Source organism: Gavia stellata, chromosome 22 (genome assembly GCF_030936135.1).
Source record: "Gavia stellata isolate bGavSte3 chromosome 22, bGavSte3.hap2, whole genome shotgun sequence".
Lineage (NCBI taxonomy): Eukaryota > Metazoa > Chordata > Aves > Gaviiformes > Gaviidae > Gavia > Gavia stellata.
In genome coordinates this window covers 9,230,975-9,256,513 of record NC_082615.1, presented here as the reverse complement: position 1 = coordinate 9,256,513, position 25,539 = coordinate 9,230,975, and the positions used below count along the sequence as shown (strand labels likewise).

General features: G+C 38.4%; 1 protein-coding gene across 2 annotated transcripts in view; it reads right to left on the bottom strand.

Moving 5' to 3' along the window:
• ANKFN1 (ankyrin repeat and fibronectin type III domain containing 1) overlaps nucleotides 1-25,539 on the bottom strand; it is a 69,554-nt gene that overhangs the window by 30,280 nt on the left and 13,735 nt on the right. For both annotated transcript variants that reach the window (XM_059828312.1, XM_059828311.1), the window contains 5 exons: nucleotides 25,320-25,530; nucleotides 20,581-20,775; nucleotides 18,993-19,106; nucleotides 4,629-4,726; nucleotides 2,995-3,085 (listed from right to left, as the gene is read on the bottom strand). In XM_059828312.1, the coding sequence (XP_059684295.1) occupies nucleotides 2,995-3,085; nucleotides 4,629-4,726; nucleotides 18,993-19,106; nucleotides 20,581-20,775; nucleotides 25,320-25,530 (709 nt within the window). The remainder of the gene's footprint in view (nucleotides 1-2,994; nucleotides 3,086-4,628; nucleotides 4,727-18,992; nucleotides 19,107-20,580; nucleotides 20,776-25,319; nucleotides 25,531-25,539) is intronic.

Below are 25,539 nucleotides of genomic sequence, written 5' to 3'. Positions count from 1 at the left end.
TCATTATAATGAGAAAAAATTGTTGCACCAGTTTTCTGACTCAAAGTAATGGTAGATTCAAGGTATTAAGAGATCCGTCTGCAGGGGAGACATGCTTCCTTCTTGCTGGCATAGAGGCCATGTACGTAATCACAGCCACCAACAAACGGTTTGCTTACTCACTAAATACACAGATCTAGTTTCTAGTGCAAGTTTGGAGTCAAGCATACCTTCCAATGGGCTCACTATGCCAGGGATATAAATATGTATTTGCTGCCATTTAGTATAGCAGCTAGAGTAAGCCCCGTGAAAGGGTGGAAAGAGAAGACATTTGCTATCCTGATAGCCTGTGGGCAGTTGTAACAGCCGCAGAGTGGCTACCCTGCATGTTGTGTGCTGTTGCAGAGATGAAGGGTCAGCTGCATTTATAGCCTGTGTGGGGAGGCCAGTTCTTAGGTCTCCTGTGAGCAGCCAAGAGGAACCAACTGGAACTCACCAATCGCAAAGTGCTTTGGTGTCATCAAACTGGTAGAGTTTCATACAACCTTATGTTTCTCTATCCCAGTGGTTTACAAAATTTTTGAGCCTCCAGATTGCTGACTACCTTAAAAATGACATGGAAATCAGACTAGCTTCCCTCGTTGTCCATCACTCACATGCTAATAAGCCTAGAAATGTTACTATCTACTGTGATTTCAGAGACCAGCTGCACAACACTGGCCACCACTTTCCAGGCTGCTACTGTGTATGTGGAGGAAACAGGAGGACAGTGGCAAGCATTCACTGTCGCGCTACACAGATGCATCTCCAAGGATGTCACTAACCTCTGGGATTGGAACGGATCAGGATTAAGCCCTGCAGCTTTCATCTTCCCTGCGTATTCTTCTGACTGCCATTACAGACAACTTTGTAGAGTATTAATGTATTCACATTTAATTTTTAGCTTAGGGCCGTATTTTGTTATGCGACACTGGTGTAAGTTCAGGTTGCTGCATTCTTGCCAAGCACAAATCTGCTAGTTTTCAAAACCAGTGGTGAAGGCAGTCATGTGGATAAAGAAGTTCTGCCCCCAGTAACTGCAATGGTAAATAGCATCTTGTCTTTCAAGCTAAAATTCTGATGTTAGTATTACTTAATGAAAGAATTTACACTTAGGCTCTGATGGTCTCACTTGCTGTAAAGCTTAATCATGTGTCAGTAAGGATACTTAATGAAAATATCACATTCTTGCCAGCTATCTATATACAGTGAGCTGAGACTGCCTAATGCTTCTGTGTTCATCAACAAAGAAAACATACATATGTAGCCATGAAGAAACATTTCTCTTTGCCATAAACTCACAAAAAATCCCATCTATATCAAGTGATGCTCCTGCTCTCCTACAGGGAAATCCAAAAGACTCCTTTTCTACCTTAGCTGCCTTTCAGAGAAACACCCCCACAATGGTTGTCCCAGGGACTGAAGTAGTACTCCCATGGATGGTACTGCTCTCACCCGTGGAAGCAGTGACTTCACTGAGTTCTGAGCAGCTGCACATGACAACATGGCCTTAAGGCCAGCAAGTTCAGGACTTTCTGCTACTCTAAAGCCCAGAATCCCTGAGACACTAAACAAGGGAAGTTAACTTAATTCTCTGCATATTTTTTGTGCTGATCCACTGAAATCTTCACGAAAACTTCCCTTACATCCCAAAGCTTTGGAAGGGGCACATATTGTCAGATTTCAGAAGGTTAATAACAGTGGACAAGAAATAGACAGGGAAGATGATGCAATATGCTCAAAGCAAAAGTTTGTACCATACAAAGCTACAGTCTTATTTTGCCAGTTCTTTGGGGATATTTAGCCGAATAACTAGCAGCTACTGTAAAAGAGTCTGTTTCTCAGCTGATGTAAATTTTTGGTTTGTGGGGCCAAATCCTGTGTAGTTATACCTGGCTATAGTCAAGGTAATTGCATGTCGCTAAGTTATTTAAAACAGCTCCATAGGAGTGAGTTATCCACATAGCCAAGAGTAGAATTTTGTCCCACGATTGTAGCACATTTTTGTTCTCAAACAGAGTATTTCTTTAGCATAGTTCTGGTTTTATTCTGGGATAAACGAGCAAAATTGAAGCAAAATGGGACAATGGTACTGCAAGAGCCTCATTTATCCAACCCTCTCCATTATGACTACTGAGAGTAGGTACAGCTTTCTTTATTTTCTCACATTAGCATGCAAGGTTATTAAATTGCTACATTAGCCTAATAAAAACAAGTGCTAATGCAATAAAATGAAAAGTCCCACTTTATTGCATTAATCAATATAAGGGAAGCTGTAATACGCTGAGGCAGTTTGGTGGTGAACACTACGTCTGGAAAAGCAACTAACCATACAGTGCGATTATAATAGATTAAAAATGACAAATGAAAAATCACAGTCCTAATGGAGTCTGAGAAAACCTGTCATAGGTTTGAAAACGAAGAAAGGCTTTTGGACACGTCTGGAATGTTTTAGTGCTTATGGGCTAGATCGTATTAACGTGCATGTCCACACTAGAGTATTTTACATACAAGATGCTGTAAGAATGGTCCAGTGAATGGGATCTATAATGCTACAAGGCAGAATACAAAATTACATATGATAAATGTAAGTGTTTTGGTTCTAGCAGTTCAGATTCAGGTTTTGATCCACTCATGTACTGACAAATGAGGTTCCATATAGCAGAACTCTATTAAGAGAAATGAATGTCAAAATATTTCTCATTTTTCTTAAGTGTTAGTGACTAGATGACAATGTTCTGTCAAAGGACTGGTGAAGAATAAAAGGTAAGACAAATACATATACATATATGATTATTTTGCTTATTTTTGGGGGGTGGAAGGAGTTTTATTTATTTATTTATTTCACTCCTAGATGACATGGCAATTAAATCATGAACTCCAGAATATTTGTCTTTTGCTGTTCTTTGAAGAAGGAGCAATTCTTACAAAGCAACATCACTAATCAAACTAGGAGAGTAGAAAAACTCAACCTACTTGAAGGAGAAGCATATTCAGGAGTAGATTTGCGTGGAGGTCCCCATCCTCGCATGTTGTATGCCGAAACATGGATGTAATACCTCTGGCCCTGCAAACGGAAACAACTGGAGTCAAAACTATCACTTAACTCAAAATCTTGGCTCTAATAACTGGAAAGCAGTCCCTCCCAAAGAAGTTTTCTTTGAAAAACTTAAATAGCTTTCAGCAGCATCAACTGATGCACCATGACAGATTGAAACATGGTACAACATTTTCAGGACAGGTGATCTGCTGAGGGTTAACAGAGCACACCGATTCCAGCTGACAAAGCGCAATCTATTCTAGCAAAGCTGAACCCTGGGAACTCTTACAATCAGACTTCAGGAATAGGGACTCCCCTTTTTCCTGTTGTATTTAACACAGTCTCTCTACCAGCGCAGCAATGGAAGAAGCTTCGTTTGGATGCAGCTGAAATCAGTCAGACCTTTATCACTGATTTTGATGCATAAATCTAGGCTGATGGAGAGCACTTCTGAAAGTCTAACTTTTAATTTAAACATGTTATATACTTTGGTGAGTATAGACAAACACACAGTAAGCATTGTTCAAACACACAGTAAGCGTTGTTAACATGTGTCTATGGAAGTGACTGTGCAAGCTTGCTTGATTTTAACTTAAGAACAATTACTCTGTTTTGTTGTTAGAAAATGAGAAACAGAGTAAATGCATATTGTGGCTCAGCTCCCTGGAAGGCAGTGTGCTTCAAATCAAAGATTTCTTCAGATAAAAGGCTAGAAGAAAACAGTATTTTTTTTCTGATCCCTGTAGAGGGTTTTATATTCTGCCCATTGCTTACTCTTTAAAGTTAATTCTCCCATTTTGAGAGCCCATGTTTTGGGGCACTGGCCAAGGGTCAAATGCATACCTTCCCCTACTATAACTTTGTAGGCCTGATTCAGTGTGCAGTGAATTCAGTGGAAAGGCTCCAGCTCAGTGGATGATGGATTGGGCCCCTCTGATGGTGTTCCTGGTGGAAATAGTTGTATTTTGAGCAAGCTTTATTTTCATAAAGTATTTTGTAAATCAAAATTTGCTTGCACAAGTGGTCCTGAACAGCCTGTAGGAAAAAGACTTTCAGGCACATGGTCAAAATTATTCTGCTTAAGAATCCATACGAATTTTCATCAGTTTTCTCCATCACTGACCCAGTTCTCATCAGTGTAAAACATTTACACCAACATAAGTAACAAAAATGAAAATCATTGCCATCAACATGTGTGTTCCTGGAAGAAGTAGAAGAGAAAGAACTTGGTTTTTAGTTATTGGTCATCAGAGTCAGGACTAGGTCTTTCAAGAACCTTTGATCTGTACTAACATTATCTGGTGATCCAGAAAAGAGCACCTTTCACTCCAGTCCTTTCCTATCTCCCCTAAGCATGACAACTTATAAAACAGTTCATGCTGTCTGTGTATTCCTTCATGACTTTCAGATTATGGATACCAGACGTATTCTGCTTAATGACTGGAATTTGTTGCTAGAAGAAAGGCACTCCACAGTTATTACCAACAGGCATGGATGCAAATTCTCAGTCTCTTTGTATCACTGGGGCAGCAGAGGGCATCAAGATCTAAACGAGTCATTTGGCACTTACCGTTCTGAGACCCGTGATGGTGCACCTCAAAGACTGAAGATTATCCATAATTATTTCACCAATCAAAGGAGAAAAGTCTTCTGAAGAGCTCCATTCCACTAGGAAACAAATAGCAGGAGAAAATCAAATCAGATACCAGTCCAAGCAAAGAAATCAAAGTACTTGAATCACTCACAGGTTAACTTTTCTCCTAGCAGTTTCCCATTCCATGTGGATACCAAAAGTAATATTTAGCAATAATGTTTAGCAAAACTTCACACAATAATTAAATTATATCTCTGTGTATGAGAGAGAAAAGCAAAATATTGCTCAAAAGCTTTTCAGGAAAGAATGCTTAAAAATACACTGCAATACAAATTACATTCAATCAACATTTGCCCTCACTTAAACAATTTCCTTTTAAAGAAAGAGAAGTAGTGGAAAAGAGTAGGTAGAGGATATGGACCTGCTAATGCCATTTGGCAGTTTATACACCCAAACCAACAAAAAATACTGTTTTGCAATTGGATCTGCATAGGTAGGGATGGGCAGAGAGTCCTTTTGGCTCCACAGGACCACAAAACTCTCATCACCTAGCCTTGGCTAATTTGTATAGAAACATCCTCTTTGGACTAGATCCGACACTCACGAGAGCCTCTTCATTGGTTTCAGTGGGTTCTGGCTCTCTTGTCCAAGCCTGATGCTGCTGTGGTCACTGAAATTACAGAGTTCCACAAGGACCTGTTAAGTTGTATCCACTTTTGAAGTGAATTAAGTGGCGCTGGGCTGACACATCCCTTCCAACCCATCCTGCAGCCTAAATTACAATGGGTACCTTCACCAAAGTGCTCCCATCTACTTGTACAGACCACTCATACTCCAGCTTAAGGGGTTATGAAATCAGTAGTCCTGCTGTCAGTACTCTTCCTCAGTACTTGCAAAAATGAATGTGCACATAAAATAGTATCAAACAGACCATGAAAAACTACTAGATGATTTTAAGAAAAGAATATATGCAAGTGGGGAACTGATGGCTGCATGTAGAACAACAGCCTCTTTTTCTTAAATTATACTTTAGTAATGACATGTACCATAGTTAGAGTTAAGGTTAATCCCAGAGTCATACTTCTGGGGTTTAGTAACTTGTACCTTCAGACTCAAACTTCCAGGAAAACCTATCCAAAATATAGTGAAATTAATCTCTTAAATTATTCTACTGTAGACATGGGAAAATCCCATCAATTTTCTGGATTTACACCAAAGTAGAGAATTCAACCCAAAGCTTCCCCTTTAAGATACACAAAATAGTTTATAGATACTTTATTTGCATATTTATTAGTGTTGGAGTCATTAATTTAGACTAGATCAGACGGTATAGGTATTTTAATTTCAGCATGTGGAATTTTCATCTTCTGGCTGTGTCATACTGGTATTTTCACGTTAAAAGAAAAAGGCTTCACAGAATTTTTTGCTCAGCATATACAACGTTTAACTGCCAACACATTTTTCTAAAATAGCCAAGTATCAATAGCACAACTAATTTTTCCTTTCTCTCCTAATTGCTCCTTTTCTGTGATTGCAGTTTGTGAATGCACAGCATGTTCTGCAACATTTTTGTATTTGCTGCAAAGGATATTGGTTTTGTCTATTGTCTTTGAACATTCTCAGTGTATATTTTTCTAGTTTTCCATGGTTTTTAAATACCTAATTACTGCCACCTTTAGTGGAAGCTATCTCTGTATATTAGTATGAAAATGTAGAGACTGTTAGGGTACTGTGTTGTAGGTTTTTGTTGACAGATTAGTTATAGGAATGCCTATATGTACCATTGAATTTGATGGCCTGTCAGAGTTTCCATTGTAAACCATGATTTTCAGGGTTTATGACTCCACTGTATTAAATTATTGACAACGTTGTATACAAGCTACAAACTTAGACATGTCTGTTTTCCAGAAGGATAAATTGGAGAAATCCTGTTCAAACTGCTGAACATGTTATCAACAGGCTTGCAGTCACCTCAGATACCATTCTTCTTTTCAAAGATTTATTTAAAGCAAGATAGTGTCACTAGACAGATTCTGCCAACAAATCCTGTCTTCATGGAAATCCCCAGGCGTGACTGAGTGTGCTTCTCAGCATGAGGGGTAGTGGTAACGTTGCACTTCAGGCAGCACAAAAACAAAAGCCAAGGGTGAAATAAGCAGCTTTAAGCTGCTTTTGTGCTTCCCAAATTTTTAGCTGTTCTATGGACTGGAAAGTGCCCAAACATAAACTGGTAGTTCAAGAGGCATATTTAAATTTCGGTAGCTTACACAAATAAACGTTGCAGACCTGTTCTTGATGTGGGTCTCCTTCTCAACCCTTCTGCTTGTATTCCGGCATTTAGAAAAGTGCTTCTAATATTTAGAGATCCTAACACACTGCCTGAAGAGGAATTAACTGCCTTAAACTAAACAGGATTGCAATCCTACACGTTTGCAAGCATGTGTACATCATGATACTAGTAGTATGACCAGCAAGAGCATGGCAGTTTGTTCTCAGAAATAATCAAGGACTACTGAGTTCAGAGAAAGAAGCTGAGTTACCAAGGGGAGAAAAGGCTGAGATTGCCTTTAAAACCATCTCAGGAGCAGCTGAGGAAGTGGGTTTTGAAATAATAAATCACAGCTTTGCTCTGATGTTCTAAGGCAAACTGTTGCCCCAACTCATGTTGTTAGTGAAACCCCATGTGCAGGGCAAACACCCTCATCCACTTGCTCGGTGACACTGTGATCTCCCAGTCCCTTGAAGGACAACTACTCACTAGGGAGAGCGACCGAGTTTGCTAGTCCTTTCACGAGGTACTGAGAAGGGCTGTGTACCACTCTGATCCCCTCAGCCAGCCGAGTCTTCGCTGGCTGCTAGGCTGAGGCTCAGCTGTGCTTCTCATTATACAGCCAAGTAATGCCAGCATTTTGCACGTATTTTTTTAGCTTACCCTGGTGTGGCTGAGACCCATGAAATTGAAAACATAGGCATATGATAGCTTGCGGATCAGGTTATGGTTATCATTATGATTGAGAACCCCCCTTTTAAAGGATATTTACCTAACAAGATGGAGTATACAAAGTTACTCAAAATTCAATTTTCAAATATATATATTTAAAAACCTCACATTTGGAAAAAATTCTGCCCCCCAGTTTCAATAAAAATTTCCATAACTGAAAAATAAATATTTTTTTGAACAGCTGTGTTGGAATAGTGCCTTCTTTTTCCCCTTGTTTCAAAGTACTACTGAAAACATATCAACAGGATACACAGAAGCATTGCTATATTTGACAGAATGTTGTTCTCTGACTCATAATATCTGTCATAAAGAATCTCAAAACAAATTTTGGAATTTTTTGCTTACTTTTGATTTTAACAAACTTTTTCCCCTCATGATTTTAGTGATTCAAGTGAGAAGAGGATGACATGATACAGTTTTAAATAAATGCAAATCAACTTAAATAATTTATCGCTTAAATTTATATCTCCTGTTATACATTGACAGATTTCAGCTTTCTACCATAATGGTCATCTAAAAATAATACATAATATTCTACTATACTCATTCATTGGGTTTTAAACCTTTTAGAAGGATGTGAATAACAGTGTCCTTACTTTATAGATGGGAAAATGAAGGCAAGGAGAGGTAGAACATCTTGTTCACTCAGCAGGCCCCAAAACAACAATGGACAAACTCCTATGACCTACATTACATTTATTAGGCCAGTGTGGCTCACGCTTTCTGGCTATGTGGGATATATATAGCTCTTTCTGGTACCAATACAAAGCTACACATCCATGGTCTTACCCTTCTGATTAACCTGGATCTAAAAATTATGTAACTTTATGCGTGAGCAACCCATCATGAAGATTTTGCTAAATCTTTGCCTACTTTCTGAGAGAGAGTGCTGGGAGAGACTGCTCTGGTAGTAAGCAAAAAGTATCAACTATTTGTGTAACTCTAAAGTACTCGGGACTTTAAGAAAGAACAAAAGGCTAGCTAACCTCAGCACTTTAAAAGTTGAATATAAAAATGCGCAAGTATAAAAACCTGAAGATGAAGAGGGTCCTTTATAAGAGCCCAAGAACAAGAGCTGGTCTTGTAGACTGTACCAAGTGTGCTGTAAAGGACCTGAGAGCTGTTGGGTGAATTAAGGATGGAGCATTTTCCAGTCCTGTTCTGAACACCCCAAAGGGCTGCTTTGTCATGAACGCTGAATGTCTTTGCTGTTGCGGCTTTCCATCTGACACTTCACGTTATGTCAGAGCAGGGGTTTTTTGTGTGTTTAATATATTGGTGACTATGTGTTTTAATGAAGGTGCCCTGTATTCCAGAGCTAGCAAATGCACGATGTGTTGCTGCGGTCGCCAAGATAAGTAGTAATTTTTAAATAAACAGCAGTATAAACAGTTACATAAAACTCATGTAAATTGCTGGCACATAATTTTAGACTGGCTTAGGTTATGTAACTTACTTGTGGCCAAGTTTTTTTTTTTTTTTTAATACTCAATTCATGCACTTTAAAATAAAGGGAGAAGTTTATTTTCACCTGTTTCTTTTCCACTTTCTTTTATACTGAGCATGCCTTAAACAGCTTGTCAGAGAGATTGACAGACAGAGAAGAGACAAAGTGAAGGCACAAAACACCTCCTGACCCTATTGTAGATTAATTCAGCAAAGCACCTTCTCCTGAGTCAAGTAAATAGCCTCAGCCACAGTAGAATTTGTCACTTCTCTTGGCATTTGTTTTTGCTTGCACTTAAATTACTCACTGAATTGCTGAGTAGATTAATTAGACTGAGGGACATGAGTTCTGTTGCTAAGTTGATGGGGTTTACAGAATAGTGTACTGAGCTGGGATTCTGAGTTTTATTCTTGCATCTACTACTGACTTGCTGTGTGATCTTGGGCAAAGCATTATGCCACTATGGCTTTTAACCCAGTCAAGCAGCAAAGATTCTCTCTCCTTCCCTTCCTCCCTACGTCCAGGGCCTAGGCTGACGGACACTGATCTCAGGTTGTGTTTCCAAGGGCCTCCAAACAAATAATTGCATTGTTCAATAGCTTCCTTTGAAATGTAAAACTGAAAAAGAGCACTAACACCAGAAACCACTACACGCCCTCTTTTTCTGCCTGCTGATCCTATGAAATAATTTTAATAATTCACACTCATAATGTCTTAGCAGCTTGATTTAAGGATATTGAACCCTGCCATTAGTGTGCATGAAATCAGGATGAAAGTACCTAAACAAGTATTTAGAAGTATAACAGAAGTGAAGAGAATTGAACACTAGTGAAAAGCAGGAATCAGTTTGTTGGTGTAGACAGCATCACCAGCTTGGATGGAGAATATTGTTTGCAGTATTTGGTCAGCTCCTCCTAGCTACCTTGAACTGTTCTTTCTAGCCTGAATTAAGAAAGGAACCCAATTTTTGCAGATTTGGGTTCAGGCTCTGTTCACACCTCTGTCATGTTTGGAAATCCTCCAAAGAATGATAGGAGAAAGGCAAGTCATACCAGCTGTAGGGAATACTTATAGAGATCCCAGCATAGTGCTTCCATTAGGAAAAAACGAATATTTGGCACTAAGGAGTTTGTATGTTTCCATGGATTTGATTTTTTGCGTGAAGGGTATAATCCATCCATAAATGCACACTAACTTAGAACGTCTGGAATTGGTTGCATTCTGCTCAGTGAGAGTGTAGACAGGGACAATATGGTATGGGCCACAGCATTTACAAAAGGGACAGGTGAACTTTTAATTTGTTCGTTTGTTTAGGGACTCTAACTGGGATTTACTACAATGCCTAAGGGACTTGGGCATATTGGTCTGCAAACACAGAAGTTAAAACAGTGTAGTCATGGCCTGGGACTAGGATTTCTAGGTATTCCTTAAATTAAAGCCTGAGCTCCTAAGTGCTCTAAATACTAGTGTTCATTATTTTGGATCTTATCTATTATTTCCAGTTATTTCTGTAAACTTAGTCAAGGCTCTTTGTACTGGGTCAGTAGCAACATCAATAAGGCTGAAGAGGAATGAAAAAGATGCAAACAAAAAGCACTGTGTCCACCTGAAGTAAATAAAACACGGCTGTGTTTTAGTGTGAAAGAGCTATGGATGGGTTTAAGGGCCTCTCATCAGAAGAGTCAGAACAGTACCAAGAAGAGCATTCCTAGACCATTCCTAGAGAGCACGTCTTCATTTGAAAATTCCGTGCCTATAAATCTTCATGATACTTGTTTCAGAGATTTTTTTTAATTAAATACTTTATATGCAGTAAAGCTTCTTCCCAAACAGCTGTGGGCTCCTTTACCTTTTACACCCACTAATAATAACAGATGATGTTAAATAACCTTTCTTGTGTCCCTGTTGCTGGATGTTCCTTTGACCCAGGCTAGAATACTCTATTTTATGTCTTGATGTTTATTGGAAGCATTATGACAGCAGGCTGGGTGCCAAAGACACATCTTTGCTTGATCATGATTTCACTAGTCCATCTTATAGCAAATCTACATTATATAAATGATTTATAGGATACTATTTTTATTGCATTGTAATAAAATTCTCACCAAGAGAAAAAAAAAAAAAAAAGACTGTTTTTTCTCAAGTATTTAATTAGGGTTTTCCAAGTACTAACAATTCTTTATCTGTTTGTAATAAGGTCAGCCATTCCAGTACAAGAAGGAACTTTTTTTCCTTTCGGTTAGTGAAAATTACATTTCTTACTAACATTTTATAAATAACTAAGAAAATGTGCCATGTGGGTGCATATTGCCTTCCAATGTGGGCCAGTGGTTAAAAAGCTACAATGGATTATAAAAACAGCCAAGATTTGTGTCTCAGCCCTGCAATGACAAACATATCCCACTCTGGTTGTGGAAGGAAAAGTGGGAAAAAATACGTGTTAGAACTGTGAAAAGGGATTGGAGAATAAATGGGGTTCTTATGCAAAGGCTTCACATCCTAGAAAGGTATAACAGGCTTGGCTTCTATTCTGCAAAATTCCACTCCCAGCGGGTACGTTTTACTCATGTAATCTGTGTAACCAAAGCCAGTGGGGAAGCTTATGAACGTAGGGGCTACTCATTTGTGTGAAGCATGCATGGGTTAGGCTCAGCTTCTTCCCAAAACATAATACATTGAAATCTAATTAATGCAAACAAAAAAAGTAACCTATCACAATGTATGAGACAAACCAGAACACTGCACAGCACTGTTAACAAAGAAAGTAAATACAGAAATGCTAACTCCAGTAATCTGTTTAATGGGATTCCACTGCTTTTGCTCTGGTTCTCCTGTAATATATTTTTAAAGAGGGACTTCGCTGCATAGATGTTAATTAATTATATTGAAGGCTTTTCTTTCTTTATAAACTAATCCCTACAGTAACTTAAAGAGCTTTCACCTTTCCCTAGCACTGCAGCCAGGTGTTGCAGGCAAAACAGTCTTGATTTGGGGAGTTTTTACTTAATTTAATTTATTGCCAATTAACACAAACTTCTAATCACTCATTCAGAGTGAGAAGAAAGAAAACATAAACAATTAAACAAGCATTTAGGTGAACACCTTTCCACTGCCTTTCCCAGGCTCAACTTAAGCCAAACACCTATCCTCCCCCTTCCCTACTGTCAACTTCCCTTGTCTCCACCATGGGGTTACACTCAGCGATGGGGTTTTCCATCGCATTTAGAGCTAGCCTGGCCAGCTGCGAGCAGCACCCAGTATCTGCTGACCTCCTCCCACACCTGTGGCCCCTGGCTACTGAAATCTGCCATATATGCCCAACGCAGTACTCAGGCGTGAGCTAAGTGGGTGCTCATGCGTGAACTCATTGGGTGCTCATACATGAGTTAATAGGGTGCTCATGTGTGAACCAGCTGGGTGTTCATTAGTAAATTAAATGGGCGTTCATGCATGAACTGATTGGGCGCTCATGCATAAATTGATTGAGCGTTCATGCATGAACTAATTGGGCACTCATGCATGAAAACAGTAAACCCTGCAATTTATGCTGAGTACACGAGGTAAGAATTTGAAGTAGATCCAAAGGCCTGATTCCAAATTTACATTCATTTATCAGTTCTGTGCGTCAGATGTAATTACTAGAACAGTATCAGGAGAGGCAAACTGATACGTTTTAGACCCTTTATGCTTGTAAACGGTCCAGAAAAGTCCATGATAGACCAGAGAAGACTTCATACAAAGCAGTGAGCAGAGAAACTTTGTCACAATCCCTTTGAAGACATTCTGGTTTTGTTTAAGTGTCCAGTGAAGAAGCATTCCCAAACCCATGAACCAAAAGATCTGCTAAATCAGGAACCTCCTTCAAGACAGAAGCTGAAGGTCTTGAGTTCCAGTCCTGCCACTGACTGTAAGAAATTCACCTCTTCTATGCAATACCTATGAACTGGAAGCTATAACACTTAGCCTCATGCAAATGATTTTTAAAAATACTTATTAATTGTGGTAAGTCAAAGCAAATGTAAAAGGTAAAGCAATGTCTAAAATTCAGCAACATCATGATATGAGCCTTTTTTCTTAGACACCAAAGGCAGGCAAAAACAGGGCCTATACGTCTGGGTTTTCTCATAGCCATTCATCTTGAGCTGCTGTTCAAAATCTGTAGAAAACACAAAGCAGGAGGAAAGAATGATTGAATTGAGTAACTGGTGTCTGATCAACTACATTAGTTAATTGCACCATCACTTAATATGTGATCCATGTTCAAAGGTGGCTTTAAATACATAGCAAACTTAACATAAAGTTTAAGAACTTCTATTTTTTTAAGTCCAACACATACTACAGACATTGACAGGAGCTAGAAATAGAAAGGTTTGTTTTAACATTTATACATTTCTGTACTTGCTAGGCATAAAAATAGAAGTCAAATTGCACAGTCCTGTTAGCTACCAAAATGTAATGTGCAAATAAAGTGCCCAGGAGACCTAATAAAATGCCATAAATGAACTACTGTAAAAAATATCAGACCACACCTATTCAGCAGGATAAATTCAAATGTCTTACAAAGAAATGTATTCTCTTTCCTTTTTATGGAGTAAGAACTGTTTTGGGAAAGAAAGAATGAGTTTCAAAATATACAAAGAAACTTTGAATAATAAGTGAAAAGGGTTTCAAGATTAAGTTGAATGCAGAATGCTACTTAATTCCACTATAGACTGGAACAGGATCAAGCAATGACATAGCGTTTACTTTAGAAAGACGCATAGGTATTTAATATTAAAGCACCACATTTTCATACCTGAGATTCAGGTCTACAAGCATTCGTTTCTATAACCAGGGTTCTTCCAGAAATCACAGAAAGCACAGGCTTGCTGTTTTCTACTCTGAAACCGCTATGTGAACAGTTAGTTGCCACCAAAGTGGGATAAAAAGCTGGAGGTGTCATACATATATATATGTATTTAGGTCTTTGTGTAAGCTCTACCTATTAGACTAGCCAAATCTGCAGTCAAACCCACTGTACAGTACTGGAAGGATCACTGCAGGAAGCCTGCTATGGAACAAATCCAAATTTGATCAAACATGGCAAGTCAACTATTGATAGACAAATCAAATACATAATTACAAAACATATGGTATATGCTGTTTGTACGTGCTCACAGTGACAAGCAGAAGCCCACGCAAAATGGTAAGATTATTTGGTTTTGAAAGGATTACCCCTGAGGGTAAAACATGCAGAATCGCACAAAATTTCTAGATAGTTTTTGTAAAATCTTTGAGGTTTTTCACGCTGAAATTTTCAATGAAAAATTTCCATTGACACAGTGAGATGTCAACTGAGACTCTCAAATACAGGTTTTTTTTGAGCTACAGAACATATATCATACAGGCCCAACCTGGCAGGCTTCCTCATCCCATGATCTCAGGTGCTTACCCTTAATGAAAAGGCAGCTCTGTTCATCCTTTAGTTGAGACTTCCAATGATAACACCTCTCCTGGACAAAGGTACTTGCCTATAACCAACCCATTTCGGGCAGCCATGTGATAGCAACATACTGTGGCTACTGCATATCTAGCTAGGACTGAACCAGTGATTTCAAGAAAATTTAAATTATTCTCATGCAAAAAATTCTGAAATGAACCACAAATTGCCTTGGAAGAAAGGAGGCAGGGATGACTTTTTGTTAAAATTTAAGCAAGACATAACTCCTTTTTTCCTGATCTAAGCTGCTGTGGTTTTTTTTTTCTAAAGAGCTACACTGACATAGAAAATAAAAAAAAAAAAATCTTCTCTCCATCCAACAGAAATCCTAGAAGGCAGCTGGGCAGTCCTAACAAACATGAAATATTCTGCTAAAATAACAAACTAAACAAAAAAGTAACAAGGGCTAAAGTAGCCTAGACAGCTTAGCATCACTATCTGGAAAATAACTTGGCATCCAAGTCCACAGCTACATCCAAACAGAGAGAAGATCAGCTCTGTTTGCTACCTCAAACATGGCTCGGATTTTTTTCTCTTTTCCTCTATCTTCAAACATAAATAGTTCCAGGCTTTTAAATAAATTAGCTCGACTTTGATTATACAAGCTGTTTCATTTTTTCTCCAAAAGGGAATATAGATGTTTGTTTAAAAACTGTAAATAAAATATAAACAGAGATTTTCCATTGCATAGTGATCCTTTCCAGTAGGTCATCATCAGCGCTATGTCCATTTTTCTTCCTTATCCTATACTTGGGGATCACAGCATTATTATGACTACTTACGATGGGAAATGGATGAAAAAAATTATGCCATAAGAGGAGGATTACCTGTACTTATGCACTGTAAAAGCAAAGTAATAATCAGGTTTAAAATACACAGAAAATAAGTGCAACAAATTTACTTACATTACTTACAATTTTGTTCTTTCGTTATGTGTATGTGTTGTGTGGAACATGCGAACCCTAGAAAGGCTAATTAGTGAAAGACAACAGTTCTTAAAAGGCTTACAAGCACTTACCACTCGGCTCTATTGGGAATGTTCCCAGGAGTCAAGTGGTGCCTATCTGGACTATGTTGCTGCTGGGATTTTTTGCATCAGGATAGTTACAGTAGTGTAGCTCTAGGACAAAAATACATCATGCAGTAACAATATGGCAGTGTAAACAGAAGGTTCACCCTAGCTTCAAACTCTGGCAAGTTATTTTGCATATTAGTGTGGAACGTTTCGATTGTGTTTTCAAAGATGTAAAACTAAAGCAGCTCTTAAGCATTTCCATGATGGGATGTGAAGTTTGACTTTAGGGCATGATTAGCCAAGGGCAGGGGTTTTTCTTCTCAATATTAGAGTGATGCTTCACATCCTTCCTAAAACTGGCTGGGGTGAGGTGTCTCTGGCTGTGAATCTTCCTCTAGCATGGAGCAGATTATTACTATTATTATTGATTTATGTCATGCCTGTCTGCTTCCAGCCTCAAAACACTTTACTAAGTTACAATATACATAGGAATCATTTCACGTCAGCCACCACCACGCTGTAGCCTTCTCCGGAGGGAAACTGAAGGGAGCCATTAGGATGGTGCCTGCAACATTAAACAACAATCCAGGAGAGGAAGTAAAGAATACTCTGGCTCCTTAAAGCAATGGCTCAACAGAATGCAGTCACTGAACTGCCATCCAGCTGGGACACCAAAGTCAATACACATTCACCGTGTGTGGTTAAAATTAAATCTCCTAATGAAGTGAGATGGTTTTAGTGGTTAGAGAGTGAGTGCAAAGTATTATTCTCCTGTATTATTATTTGTAAGTTATACAGCTAACAAGGGAAAAGATCACACACAGGAAAATAGCAGACAGTTAGATAATGTTCCAAACCCAGTTTCTAAATGACATTTGGGCAAATAAAGCTTTGGAAAAAATAAGTTAAAAAAAGAGGACACAGAAAAAAGGAATTGGCAGTTTCTCACTGTTTTTAGGGAACTAAACTAAACTGAACAGAAGTGATGTCAGTTTTTATCCCCTATAATTCAGGTCCAGAGAAAAGAACATTATTAGCTTCTGTTAATGAGCAGGTATTCCCTAAACACTGCTGCAAATGTGCCTGAATTTTAATTTGCTTAGAAAAAGAAATGGTAAAGTACTGAGGGGGAAAAAAACCCTAACAGCTTATTTTTGTCCCTGAATTAGCAAAATGCTTAGATGATTTTCTGGATAGGAGGTTTATATATGTGACTAAAAAGATCCTCACACAGTGTTATCAAGCTCTCCTTCAAGGGCTAGTAATTGCTAGCTGGTTCTAATCATTCTTGCAAGTGATCATTTGAAAGGTTCATTTTATGACCCCTCAAACTAACACAAAGAATCTCACTCCATAATGTAATAAACAATTCTACAACCAGTGCTTAATTAATTCCCGAAAGTCACCAAAAGGAGCTATTAATGATCTTTCTTTTTATCTAACCATAAATATGCAAGTCTCCTGGGATAAAGGATTTAAAAAGAACATGCTGGCAAAACTAACTGTCAAGTTGATAAAGCGTAAAATGATCACCAGTGAGGGTAATTCAAAATACGACACCAATGCTACGTAGTCTGATTAGAAAGTTAGGTCAGGTTGGAGGAAATTTCTCTGACTGTTGTGCTTACCAAGGACAGAATTGACATTGTACAAAACAGACTCAACCCAAATGAACACACAAGAGAAAAATACTACAACCTTTAGAAAATTATTTAAAAAAATAAATTCTATATGGGAATTTGCTTTACTGTGAAAATATCAATGATCATTATAATTAGAGTGTGGACGGTATTTCAAGGTTGTTTAAAATATGCATATTACAAAGAGCAGGCTGATATTTTCAAGATAACTTAAGTGTTTTAGGAGCCCAAGTATTATTTTCACAAGTAAATCAGGCAGTAAGAAGCCCTTAAATGAAATTTAGTTTCCTGGCAACCCAACCCATTGCTGAAAATTAGATTTAGGCTTCTAAAGGGCTTTGATGTTTTTGAAAATCACACTTCCTGCAGCACTGCACAGCTGACTAGGTGTAATACAGTAATTTACCCTTCTACTGAGGCTATCAGGAATGGATTCACTTTGATGGCTTTAGTGATGTCTGGGAGGTTGGTTTTTTTTCTTATACTGTAAAAAATTTTTTCACTGGGCATAGCCAGTGATGACTGGAATCTCTGACCAGAAGCAGGGGGAGGAAAGAAAAATAGAATCTGCCTTTTCCAAAACAAACTCCTGCAGTCCTTTGGGTGCTTGTGCTTGATGCCAGTGGAGCCTGTGCACCGGCACGTCCCACCTTCAGAAGAGCTCCTTGGGCCCTCGGTGGACTGGGTCTTTCCGAGTCTCTCCTGTTGAAGCAATCCCTGTGACACCCACACACAGAAACATGAAACAGACTGCCCCACAACACAGCCATTGTGGTTCTTGCTATGTGTATGGAAATCCAATATTCAAGTACCTCTCAAATGAGTTTTTAATTATTAATGCAAAGAAACAAACACAACAGGGAACATTAAGAGAGACATAGTGGGAATTAACTAAGAGGACTTTCAGGCTCCCCACTCCTTGACTCCTCTGGGGTGGGCAAAGAAGGCCTCAGATCTTCAGAGCAGTGCTTTTCAGTCCCTTGCCCTGTGGAAGGACGCAGGCTCCCACCGGAAGATGGAGGCTGCAGATTGCTGCACTTAACACTGAAGAACTTACTGTTCCAAACATTTTGGAAAACCTGGAAATTCCTTTTAACAGGAAATTTTAAAATTTCTCATTTCTGTTCTAATCTTCAATAAAACTTTTTTTAATGTTGGAATTTCTTGTGGAACAGAAATTCTGTTGTAAAACCATTTCTATTCAACAGCGCTATTCAGATGGAAGCATTTTCCTATTCATTCTACTTTGCAACTAACTGGTGCCACCCCAAATGTATTGCTCTTCCAAGAATGATGTGGCAGCCCTGGAATAGCTAATTAGTTGGGCTGTATGATGCCTCTGCCAAAAGTTTCAGCTTCCAGAGGCATTTCTTTAAGGAATGGTGGTGTGGGTTTGGCATTTACAAGGATACGCATGGTTTCAGGAACCCACAGGCACCAAAAGTTAGCTTGTGTTTTATAACTGCTCATCTCAACCCAGTCATTGAGCTGATGTCCTAACCACAGTGAGTCAAGCAAACTTCTTCAAAGCACTCATGGAGAAAGCTTTTGGTTAATTTATTTTTCTTTTTTTAATAAAAATTTTGTCTTTGGATAATCCTTTAAGAAAAATCCACTTCTAGAGCTATTAACTGGGAAAATAATTAAATTCAAACATTAGCATTGTAATATAATCTCTTGTAGATAAATACCTTTGCCACTTAGCCCTCAAATTTTTTTACATTGTTAAGGTAAATGAAAGATGTCTAAATCCAGTACCTTTATACTTGGTCACCACAGCTGAGTTGACACTCAGAGGTTCTTGGAAGGTGACAGTGAGTGATGTACTGCTTGTTACCATGAGACAGACATTGGTTGGCGCCTCAGGGGCTCCTGGGAGAGAAGAGAAAACATCAGCTCTTCAGCACAACAAATCCTATTCAAACAATGTTTCTGAGTCTTCAAAGAACCCACTGAAAATCACCCTGCAATTGTGAGCTTTGGGTTGTAGGTGTTTGTGTTCTCTGCCTTTTGGGCATTTTAATTAGTGCCCCTGCTAACAATATCCTGCAGACACCATTTGTTTCTATCATGGTTTTTGGCTCCTTTCGGTTAAAAATATCTTCCTGCATATATGTAACCCAATAAAACAGATTCATGCTAATTATGTCAATGAAAAGCCCCTATAAATCTCTTGGGGTGGGTAGGAGGAGAGAGAAAGGACAAAACCACAAAGCGCTAATTAAACCTTTATGGTTTCACTAACAAACTTAAATTTATTAAATAACAGAAAACATTTTTACATTATTGTGACTCAGAAATTGCAAGTGCCACAGATGTTTTGGTGTAGTAGTTCCAAAATACAGTTGTCAGTTGAGGCCTAACATTTTTTTTTTTCTTTTTTTAAAAAAAAAGCTTCGTTCACAGAATATCAATCAGACTCAATTCAGAAATCAAACACAAAATGTCATGACTTACTGCAGGGACTGATTTAAAAAATCATTATATTCACTTACACTACTGCTGTATTTCCTGTATTTAGTATCTAATACAAGGAGCACTACATCTGTCTTGAAGAGTAATCTTAGAATACAATAAATTTGAGAAAATTATTTGTAAGTACATGTATATAAAGATAGTTGTAAAAATGTTAATGGCAATGATTGTATTTCATTGAATAGGATACAGCTAAAAGATCTACATGTGAAACAATTCAGTCCTGTTTACTCCTTCCAAATTCACATTTACTTTGGGTACAGAATTGTACAACTGTTTAAAGTGACCCAATCTGTGACTACGCTGATGAAATGTTATACGTGGATGCAAAAATTAAGATTAAATTTTCACAATTTTTATGTGTAAAATGAAAGTCCATTGTTTGATTACATGTTTAGAACAACTCCATTCTTTTAAAACAGATTTTTTTTTTTTAAAAACAAATTACAACAGAATAAAGGCCGATGTCCCATCCCTCTTCTTCCCTATTCATATACTCTTTTCTGATCATCCTATTTTAAACTCAGCGCATTAAATGAAATCCAGGAGTAAACATGAAGAGAAATAAGCAGGACAGAATCATTAGATCCTCAACCAAGAATTTGGAGGTCTCAATTTTATGCAGCCCACTCCTAAAGGAGCTATGTGCTTGTTGCTCTCAGATAGTTGGTCCTCTATTGTTCTAACATCCATTTCCCTCTCATTCTTGGGAAGGCCATTTAGTCATATGCATCAGTTTTCCCACTGTAACATTCGTCTGCTTCAAGCAGTGCTGTGAGAATCAGTGAGAGCATCTTTGCTGAACAAAGGCAGGGCGTTCTCAGTTGTAGAGTTCTTGTTTTGAATTTTGCAACTACTTTCTTCTACTTACTAGCATGCTCGTAGCCTGCCTTCATGCGCTTGTATAACCTGTATCTCCATTCCCATGCTTTTAGTTGCTTCTCTTTTTCTGTGTTGTCTGTACCAAGGCCTTCATTCATCACTTGTGCAGACAATTCAGTAACTCGCTGCTGTGCTTCCTGGACCAACGTACTCAGATGCACTGACCTGCTTTCCATGTTAACAACTACCAAGAAAAGGGAAAAGTAAGTAATTGCTTGGTGGACTTAAGTGACAAAATTCTGGCCTTACACATTCTGATATAACATATGTAAGGTCAAATCCTTGAACACTCTGCCTTTCAGTAGTTATCTTGTCATCAAGTGGATTACGGCATGCCAATTTATACCACTTAAGGATGTGGCCACTTAAATGGGATTAACGACATAAATTGTGCAAATTCTATCTTCCAATGTTTCTCATATGCTTAAAAATGTCTTAATTGCTGAAATTGCATATGTGTTTTAAATTGGTGGAATATTAGAAACAAACTAAAATAATAAAGCATTTGGTTTCTATCCAACCGCTACTTTGCTGTAATATCACAAGCTTTCATAGAAAAAAAAGAAGGTTGTACTGGTTATAAACACATACAATATATAACTCTCTACAAGCGAAGAGAGATCTAATTGGCAAACTTAAGAATGAGAGTTTTGTGCCTAAGGGCCATGGGTGGTATAGAATGGATCTCTCTGGGTTTTCTTTGTGCCGCTGTTTTGCCCATGTAGTATCTAATTAGTCCTCTGACAGACTGGACAGATAGCCAGCAGCTTGACACATGGAGATTTTGTTTTTCTCCAGTGCTCAGAATAATTTTAATTTGACATTTAGCAGTTCAGATTGCCTGTATGAACTACTGTGTGCTACATAAAGGTGAAAATGAAGATCACATAGGTTACAAACTAAAATAGGTTTGATTTTAGCCCAAGTGCACAAGACTAGCCTAAACTAGCCCCTTGATTATATAGTGAAATGTGGTGAATCAAGCCCTATTTTCAGAAGTGCTCTTAGACTGAAATTGTTCAAACTATTTGCAGTTTAGAAAATAGGACTTGTACAGGTGTTTAATCTGAAAAGAAATGCAACCACTGATCTGATGTTCAATATGCAGGGAATAGTGTACAAGAGAAGGAATTCTGAGATCACAGAAAGTAACTTTTCTCTGGTGTCTGGTATTTTTGCAGAAGAGCTCTGAGGTAGTCTTAATTTAAAAGGCCCCTATTTACCGAAAACACTGTCCTAGCACAAGCAGCTACTCTTAGCAACAATGGGGAGCTGCTATGTAGGGACAGCCAGGCTCTTGGTTTCCCTACAGTTTTTAGAGGAACAGCATGAGTCTTGCATGGGATGCACCGATCATTCACTTGCATAAACCACAAGCAGTAGACATTTCTGAAAACATCAAACTGTACCATGGAAAGGACCAAGACTCTGACAGGTTTTTGACGTCAAAACACCACATGAGTGAAGGTGTCTGTGCATATGAATGTGTTACTCCTAAGCTGGAATCATAGGATTATGGGACAAATCAGATCAGAAAGGACCTTCTCTAGGACAACCTTCTTGTTAAAAACAGGGTCAGCTATGAGGTCAGATCAAGTTACCGAGGGTCTTGAAAACTTCCCAGGATGGAGGCTTTACAATGACTCTAGGCAACCTGTTCCACTGCTTTACTGTCCTTATGGTGAAAAAAGTGTTTGTTTTATCCAGTCTGAACCTTTCATTTTAACTTTTGCCCTCTGTATCTCATAGCAATAACACAGTCGAAGTTCAGCGGAATCTAAGAATAAGCCTATATACTAACGTAAAAGTGCCAAGGGATCTTTAAAGCCACAGGAGGAGAGCAAAGACTTACTCAACGCCTCTGACATCCAAAAGGTTGTTTTTGAAGAATGTTTGTCTCTAAGACTTTGCTTTCAGAAGCTGGCTTGAAGCCATCCTTCTTGAAGTTTGATCATTCTTCATATGGACATCAGAGACATATGGCCAGGCTTACTGGAATCTGCTGGTATCCTCAGAACTGCCTGTTTACTGGGAGGCCAAAGGTGATATGGTTTCCTGGATCCATGCCTACGATAAGCATGCAACACATCTGATAGCACAACAGGACTGAGAAAGGAGATTTTATGTGCCAGAACTTCAGGTGATTGAGAATTGGCATTGGTTCAAGTTCTCACTAAGGATCTGGCTCTATCTGTTTATCAAGATTCTGATCCACAATTGTCAGGTCTTGGAAACATGTCCAATCAGCCACTGGAAATTTTAATCTTACTTTTATCTGGGTTCGCAAGAACAAGCCAAGCCAAACCACGAGTATATGATGAATAAGAGTAACTGAAAAGATAACACAGTGGACTTTGCCTCCTCCCCAACTAAATTAATATTTTAAATGCTGTACTCTCTGATCTTTCTTACTTTATGTTTAAGAGATGTTGGGTTCCTGTTAAGATTTATACAGTCTGAGTTCCATGTGGAAATGAAGATCATAGTTTTACTTTCTATTGCTTTATCTGCTGTTCTTCCTATTCCAGGCAGAAATCCAGGTGATACAGATGGAAGCTATCTGTCCTCCAGATCCTCTTTTCTACAGCATTAGGTTAGGGGCTATAATGAGATTTCAGCTGGATCACTATGGCTAATATATTGGAAGAGCAAGAGTTTTCTCTGTAGGAAGGTTTCTGTGTGCACTTGGAATGGGGAATTCCTTTACCTTGCAGTCTCGCAGATCTGTGCATCTGTCCTATACACTTCCAATCAGATTAAGAAATGCTTATGTCCTGTCCCAAAATTGGGGCGAGTCAGAATTCTACCTTGAAAACCCCTCCCCTCCCACTCAGCCTGGGGAAGTCTTGTTCAACTGCCCACCATAGAGAAATGAAAAATGCTCCCACTGGGTGCTGGATCATGTTCTTGCAGCCCTGAGATCATACAAACAGAATGGATTTCATTCTAACAGCTTTGGTTAAGTACAGAAAGCAAAGCAGAAAGCCTAGAGAAAATAGAAAGTGACTGCTATCAGTTCCACAAGAGTGAAGCCTCATACAAACATGCTGTGAACCTTTGTTTTGAGTGCTGAAAATAACTTTTTGCATTTTGCTCTCAAGTAGCAACTGTAAACCCTTAAGGTAAAAAAAACCCAAAACAAACAATCATTTGTTTTTTACTGAGAATGCTTCATCCATTATTTCAATCAGAAAAACTAAAAATCAAGATAAGTGAAGTGGAAATTTGGTGGGTATATTTTGAAATGGAAATGAGGTGGTTATATATTCATATTCTCTGTGTTCATAGGCATGTTTGCATTAATTACAGGAAATGAATACTAATTTATGATTGCCCCTGCTCGCCATCAGACTGCATTTATTTACAGATGAGGTCAATGAAAAATTAGTTTAGTCTTTTTTACTGCTGTTTAGAACACTCAAGACTGTGTTTTCCTCTAGATTTGTCATGGTTAATGAATGTTGCTTCAGCAGTCAATCATGTACTCTAAATGCTGTCACACTTTTTTTTAAAGCCTCAGTCATGAACCATGACAGAAAAATAAACAAATAAATATAAAACTAAAAAACTCTTTTCACTGAGCAGCTACACTATGCAAAAATCTCCAGGGAAGGTTAAAGGAGGCCAGAATAAATGATAATATAAGTGCTGTGGACATAGAAAAGCAATAAAGGTGTACCAACACTGAGGGTCTGGCAAAAAAACTCAACACACACACGCACATGCACACACACTCTCCAGTGAAAAAACTGGCAATGTTAGTAGCCTCAAGGTGTAATTTCCTGGAGCACTGAGATTGACATGCCAGCACTAAATGTTGTTAATTTAACTAACTTCAAATTAATGGCAGAGTCTGCAGTGGCCGAACCCCTCAAACACAGTCTCATTATAGCCTTGCTGGGAATGTCCTAAATATAGGCATTGACGGTTTAAAACAAATTCGCATACATTGGTGTATTTTTAGACACAAGTAAGGCGTCAGAGTTTGTGTCATGGTATACGGTTGATTAATTGGGTTGGTAAGTCACCCTCCAACGCACAAATTGTGCATAAAAATGCCCATGAAGGAATACAAAGGAGTTTTATAACTACAATATGTAGTTATAAGCAATATTGGTATTTCAGTAAAGTGAGAAGGTCTGTTTTGTGTTCAGATTTTCTCTGGTTCTGTAGAACTTTGAAATTCTCATGTAAGTGGGATTTTAGGCCATTTGAAGACTAGGAGTGAGGAGTCTTTGGGTAATGGAAATGATAGATTGCAACACAACCTGTCTCCTGAAGGCAGCATAGCCAAAATCTAAAGGATAATCAAAATAAACCAAAGTCTAGACAACCCATCGTCCTTTCATTTTTGATGACAAACTCCATATTTCAGACCATGGTCTTTGAATCACTCACTCAATTCCTGTTTCCATATTTTTAAAGATTTTTTTTCTCAGTATTGGTATTAACTCAGCTGCCCCAGTGTTAATCACATTAGAAGCTCAACCTGATTCATCAGTTGGTGTATCTGACTTAGAGAACAAAAAGATCTACTGAGCATGCATTCATCAAGCAGATATTGCTGCAAATGTCCTCCAGCACTGTGGTACTATTGCTGCTATAATCCTCTTTAGGATAAAACCAGTCAATTTTTGTGTGTAGTGTAATTAATTTCCCAAAACAGCAGCTAACCTAATCTCCTACAGGCAATTATCTAAGTCAATTCAATTTATGTTCTTTACTTACAGTGTGGGCTTTCCTTTGCCCCAACGTGTAGAAGGGTCCTAGCAATAGGGATGTTGTTTGTCAAAATGGCAATATCCAAAGGAGTTAGTCCCTCACTGTTTGGTGTGTTCAGGTCCAGTTCCTCCAGTGTGTATTGATAAAGAAGAATCTGAACAGCATCCAGATCTTGCTGTTCTACGGCCTCAAACATAGCTTCATTGCACTGGAAATTCTGTATATC